The 6,574-nt window shown below is 37.5% G+C and overlaps 1 protein-coding gene across 1 annotated transcript; it reads right to left on the bottom strand.

The window, feature by feature from the left end:
• Positions 1-4,490: 4,490 nt before the first annotated feature.
• On the bottom strand, positions 4,491-6,056 carry RAG2 (recombination activating 2; the record flags this gene model as incomplete). The annotated part of the gene is made up of 1 exon (XM_083348454.1): positions 4,491-6,056. One exon carries the CDS (start codon positions 6,054-6,056, stop codon positions 4,491-4,493), a length of 1,566 nt encoding a protein of 521 aa, XP_083204580.1.
• Positions 6,057-6,574: the final 518 nt, after the last annotated feature.

The following is a 6,574-nucleotide window of genomic DNA, read 5'->3' as shown; positions in this document are numbered from 1 at the left end:
TACATAGGCTCTATTGCAGGGCTTCATCTTTTCAGACCCAGCTATCCATAAATCAGCTGGCTAGTAAAGCAGGATACACCGCCCCCCCCAACTGTGTACCTCTTTGCACTTTCTCTTTTTTGAGAATCCAGAAATGCAGGATTCTCAACAATGTGTGAAATCTATATACAACTATGTAAATAAAGAAACTCCCTTCTTCAGGATTTACTTAAACTGCGCAGAGATGGGTTACAAACCACAAAGCACGACCCTGTTGCCTCTTCACTTGATTCGAGTACTGTGGGGTATAAGCAAAAATAATAGCAGGGGAAAAAAAAAAGCTTTCTCTGCACAGTTGTTCCGGCAGCATTGTGGTGAATTATGTGATTTATATAGGAGAAATGTCATTATCTGAGTCTCTGTAGGCAGCATTACTTTACTTGTTGAGTATTACTTCATTACTGATTTGATACAGACAATAGTCTCTTGCTTATGTCAGCAGGATTATTGTGTCAGTCTGCACAGAGCAAGAAAAGCAATCTGTTTAGCAGACAGCTCATATAAAACACCAACAAATTTAGCTTTGGTCTTTGGAATGCAAATAAACTCCTTTACCATATTTTGCAGGTAACCATATGCTTTGGAGCTGTGTAGTATAACCTTCTGTAGCTAATTTTCCTTCAGTTACTCTGGATCAGAGCTCCCAGTGCCATCAGCCAATGTGGCCACATAATTTCCGTTGGCTTTAGGCAATATGAGGATAATAGAAATTGAAGTTCAAAACTTCATTAAAAATGAAATTCTGTTGCCTGCTCTCAAAAGTGTACACATGTGTGTTGTGTATATGTACACTTTTGAGAGCAGGCAACAGAATTGTATGCCCACAGTAAAAAAATGACAATAGCTGTCTATCTGTCTATCTATCTATCTGTCTGTCTGTCTCTGTCTGTCTATCTATCTATCTATCTATCTATCTATCTATCTATCTATCTATCTATCTTTCTATCTATCTATCTATCCTAGAAGGTAGCATGTTCAAGAAACTGTCATACTTTTTACATTCTATTTTATCCTTAAATTAGAAAAAGATAGTATCTTGATGAAGGTTCTTATCTTTTCTTTTTTTCTTTTTTTCTTTTCTTTTTACAAAATTTAAAACTGTAAGTAGAACAAGCAAAAAATGATATCAATTTCTAATATATAATCACAAGTATTGTTGAGTATTCAGAATGGCTCTTGAAGATGAAGGAATAACTGTGAACTAATTTATACTTTGAAAAAATTCCTACACAGAAATTACACATGTCAGTTATTGTATACAATCATTCTACACATAGATCATTTCACATTTTGGTTTGCCATTTTTATCTGTATCTCCTATCAACCCCATGCGAGGTTGGTTTATGTCCTGAGTTAGGAGAGGCACACAGCTATTCTTAATCTCCAGCTCTAGTATCCAAGAATTAGAGCACAACGTCCCTTTGCCATTCTCTCAATAAAGTGGATGTAAAGGGTTCCTGAGCACTGTTACCAGGCAGTGAGTTATTTGTAATGGCATTGTAAGGCAAATGTGAGAAACATTCGGTTTTGCAATTCCATCAGTCAAAGCATTCCTAAACATGTTTATTACAGAATAGGTTTAATTGGCCAAATTCAGACTTTTTGTTTTTATTATTTTTTTATTATACACACACACACATATATCCCTAATAACTTTAAAAATGTGAATCCCAGGCATATTTGTGTTAATGGTATAAAATCCTTGAACTCTGGGATAAAAATAAAACAGCTGTTTATTATTAAAAATAATAAAACAATGAAAACCATTTATAAAACCTAAATATCCACCATCTTACCTTTCGCTGGTCTGCTGCCACCGTCATCAGAGTAAACCCCACCCCCAATATATATATAAAAAGACTTCTTGTTTTTAATGCAGAAGTGTGCCACTTTTTCCAGCGAAGAGTTATTCTTGACTTGTGAGTGGCATGAAACAGCCATACTTTTAGAGACAAGGAGCACCACGAGAACAAGTCAGTGGGGTAAGGTCAAAATGTAAAATGGGTTTAATTCAAATTTTATTACAATGAATTCAATTGCTCTTATGTATTGAGCTTTTTTTTGGTACATTACAACTCCAGCTCAGCAGTACTGTAAGGTTTGGAGTGGCTGTATGAGTTTGGGAAACACAAGACGCCACCTACGATGTCAAATTTTCAAGCTTCAGTTTTGGTACTGGTCCTTAGACTTATTATTCCATAGGGTTAAAATAAAGGAACTCATAAGCAATTTTTATGCATATAGTGCCGTACAAATTCAGGGTAGACTGAGTAACATTTTGTGACTATTTATCCAGAAGCTAATAGATAACATTTTAATGGTTCAGCTTTAAACTCTTCCATATATTGACAGAAACTCACTTCAGGTGCTTCTCCATCTTAAAGTACTCTATAGATGCTAAGGATGTGCAAGGTGATAAGGGTTCATATTGACCCTTTTGCACTGCAAAGGTGGATGATGCAGTTCTCTTTTCAAGGCAAAAGAATTGCCTATAGGAAATCCACACACATTGCCTCAAAATCATATCCACCAAAGCCTCATACTCAGACTGTTTGAAGACGTCTTAGAAAAGTCAATGTCTTTTGAAAAAAAAAATCAGTGTATATGAGAACAAACCATCACAGCTCCCAAGTTATCACTTTTATCACCCACTCCTTTCACTAGTACATAAGAACAAGTTGGTTTCTTTGTAGAGAACATCACAAAGCCATTTCTTTACTCAAAGTGTTTATTTTCTGCATTTCCATTGTAAAATAATTTGCCCTAAGAGGGCTCAAATAACAGCAAAAACAACAGCAATTGAACACATACATCCAGAATAAAAAAGTGAGAGCAGATATAAACCATTTTAAAACAAAGGATTAATTCAGAGGAACATGTCAACTAGAAAATTTAGCTGCTTGCTGGCAATAAAATATCTTTGGAAAAAGGGAAAGTGTGTCTTAGTAAAGCACATGCCTCGCAGGAAGGCTACCCCAAGTTTTAATTTCTAGCAACTCCAGATGTTAAAGACCAAGTTGAGCTATGCGGAACAATGCACTGTCCTAGGAGGAAAAAATATTTTTATTTGGTAGACATATATCACTAACCACAGTTCAGGGTTTATCCCCCCCCCCATCACAACAATCCTATGTGGTGGAATAGACTAAGAGTTACTAGCCAAAAGTGAGTTTCTGTGTTAGAAAGTCAAGTAAAAATCTGACTTTTCCTCTTCATAGTCTAACAGTGTGTTCCTTGCCTTACAGTCTCCCAGTGTGATTTAGCATTAAACTGCTTCCTATACCCTCTTATGCAACGAGTTCTGCAATCAAGCTATGATCATAGAGAATTCTCTTAGAGATCATTTCCATGCTGTTGCTTGAATTTCTCTGTGAAAGCTATTAGGTGTCCCCTCATAAGTTGTGAATCAGAATGGAGTGATGAGCACAACCATTGGAGATAAATGGTCCCTCAAAGACCAGGCTCTGTCACACAAAGGGCTTTAAAGCTGACAACTAGCATTTTGAATTACAACAAGAAGCCAATGGGTGAACTAGTGCAGCTTGATTCATACAAACATAATATTTGATTGTCCACACTGCTGCATTCTGGACCAACTATAGATAGTGGATGGTCTTCAGAGGCAGAACTATGTAGAGCTCATTACAGCTATTGAAAACATGAGATTCCTGACTCCCCATCTGCATTCAGCTAAACTGAGGATCCAGTTAATTGTGGGGAACAACTTTGGCCAGCAATTTATTTTGTTGCTGCAAAGACAAACATGGCTTCTTTCTTTGACAATCTGGTTTCATTTTGGTCTAGCTTGGTTGGGAGAAAAATGATAGTCATGGTTAAAAAAGGGCCCCCAAAAAGTTTTACACAGCATCCGTTTTGTGTGTATGTGTGAGTGAGAAAGAGCACTGAAATGAAAATTCTTAAATTGTTTTACATCTTCAAAGAAAGTTTGCCTCAAGACTAAACACACGAAACAGGCTTGTGTGAATTAGATCTCTGATCTTCTAGCACCATATCTCTTTTGCAAAAACATTTCCATTTATTACAGTAAGCTTGATTGACATGGGATTTGGCTTAATTGCTTGAATTTGGCAATCAAGTGCTATGTAGACTATCAGAGACTCAAAAGAGGTAGCATTATTGAATTTATCTACCCCCTCCCCACCTTATAATAACAACATTACCAAATGCTAAATTTAAACAAACCCGTAATGATCTAGTTCATGTGAAGGTCTGAGAATGCCTATAATGTTTTTGCAGTGTTTCTTCTGTGTTGTATTATTATATTTATAACTTAAGGAGAAGCAAAAACAACATTTTAAAATGCTTTAAAATGAAGACCCATCACTATTTGGGAGTTTAACATCTGCTGAAGTTGGCAGTGCTCTTTAATTTGGTACCTAAGATTTGCACACTAAAATATTATTCATGACTGTGATTCTATTCTTGTGATTCTATTCAAACAGTTTACGAATAAAAGACTTTTTTGCAGGAGTGACAATTTTCATAGGCTTTTTTCTTCGTAGCGCTTTCATGGGTTTCTTTTCTATAGGAGGAATCTCCTTGGGAGTTTTCAATCCCCTTGCCAGACTGATATGTTCAGTGCAGAAATACTTGATGTCTACTTGCGACAAATAAATAAGCATTTTTTCAGACAAGTCCATACACTGGGCATGGACCCAGTGGCCCTCACCGTTTGAGCAAAATATCATGGCTGGTTTATTGAGTTCTGTGGAGTACAAGGGCACCCAGGTATTGATATCAACAACACAACCTGCACAGCAGGTGATCCAGTAGCCTGATTCAGACTCATTTTCATTATCATCTTCAGTATCTATGTCAAAGCCGAAAGTGAACTCCTCTGAATCTTCAAAAGGAGTGGACTCTCCAGCATCTTCTGTAGAGCTCTGACTACATACTTGTGCCATCTGTTCTAAGCTCTGATCATTTTCTACCTGACATTTTAATAGGTAGAAATAGTTTGCATCTGAAGCCAGTTGCCTATTGTCTCCTGGTATACCAAATAAAATGGATCCATTTCCCATGTCACTCCCAAACCATATCTTGCAGTGCTTGATATCTGGGGTCCATTCCGGTGCTTCTGTTTCCACTATCTCTATTTTGTTATCATCTAGATTGATGGTATTACAGATCATCCTTTTCTGGTTGTCAGAATGGTAACCTCCTACAACAACAAATTCCTTTTCGCTGGTCTGAGTCATGATGGCACTGGAGACTGAGATTCCTCCAGACAAAATTACACAGCTCACTGCTGGACTGCCCAAGGGAAGATCAATTTTTATTTTATAGAAATTGGGAGGCCTGATATTATTTTCTAGGGAATGTCCTCCTATGATATAGATGACATCATTTTGGACGAGAGAGAGATGAAAAGAAAAGCCATTCTGAAATTCTGGGAGAGCATATGAAGTACAGCAGCCGAATTCAGGGTCAACCAGAAATATATGTGGCATACAATCAACCACACTATTCCACTTTTCCGTTGTCCTCTGTCCAAGAGCTATGTAAGATCTTCCCCCAATTATAACTATCATACTTTTGCCTTGACTGTGAACCACATTAACAGTGTGGCCGTATCTGCCTTCAGGGACCTCTCCAACTAATTCTTTTTCAGTACATGTGAATGTGACCTTTTTGTTATTCTTGCCAGCCAGACTCATAACATACAATTTATCAGAAAGTTCATTGTTTGGTGTTTTCCCTCCATGGATGACATATTGGTATTTCTCTGACTCTTTGAAAGGGCAGATAGCAGGATATCGTAGGGGAGGAAGGTAGCAGGAATCTTGAGAGAAGTATGCTGGCTTCAGTTTAAGTTCGTCCTTTTTGAAATCAAGAAGGAAAACCCCAGTTGGACAGGACCTCTTTGGCCAGCCCTTCTGTCCAAATAGGAAAACTTGTCCATCAAAGTTCATCAAAGAAAATCCTGGCTGAATCAGAGAAGAATTGTTAATGGTTGATATCATCTGAAGAGAAATCTTGTCTGGCAAAGAAGCCATGCTGTTGTCTATTTCTGAAAAACAGAGAGCAAGAACACAAACCATAGGACTATCAGTTCAGTTACCACTTGGATATGTGACATCGCCTGAACAAATGCAATACATTCTACGTGGAGCTGCCCTTGAAAAGCTTCTAGAAATTAGTAGAAAATGCAATTAGTACAAAATGTGGCATCTAGGCTGCTAACTGATCTAAGGGACAGGTCTAATATGAAGCCTACGCTTAAATATCTGAACTGACTGTTAATATCTACTGGGCACAATTTAAGATATTGCTGTTAACCTTTAAAGTCCTGAATGGCTTAAGCTTAACTTTCTGAGAATCCCCCTCTCGTCTGCTGAGAATTTGCCTGCTTACGTATATGAGCATGAAAGACCCTTTGAGAGATGCTCAGAAATCTATTACGTGATTTAGGGCTGTGTCCCGTGTTGTTCTAGACTATGGGAAACTCTCCACGTAGAGTTGTTTTTTACTTCCCATTCTCTCCATATTTAGGGAAATGGCAAAAATTCATCTC

The sequence above is a fragment of the Vipera ursinii genome, assembly GCF_947247035.1.
Source record: "Vipera ursinii genome assembly, chromosome: 1".
Classification (NCBI taxonomy): Eukaryota; Metazoa; Chordata; class Lepidosauria; order Squamata; family Viperidae; genus Vipera; species Vipera ursinii.
Note: the sequence above shows the minus strand (reverse complement) of the source record. Positions and strands in the feature narration are given on the sequence as shown.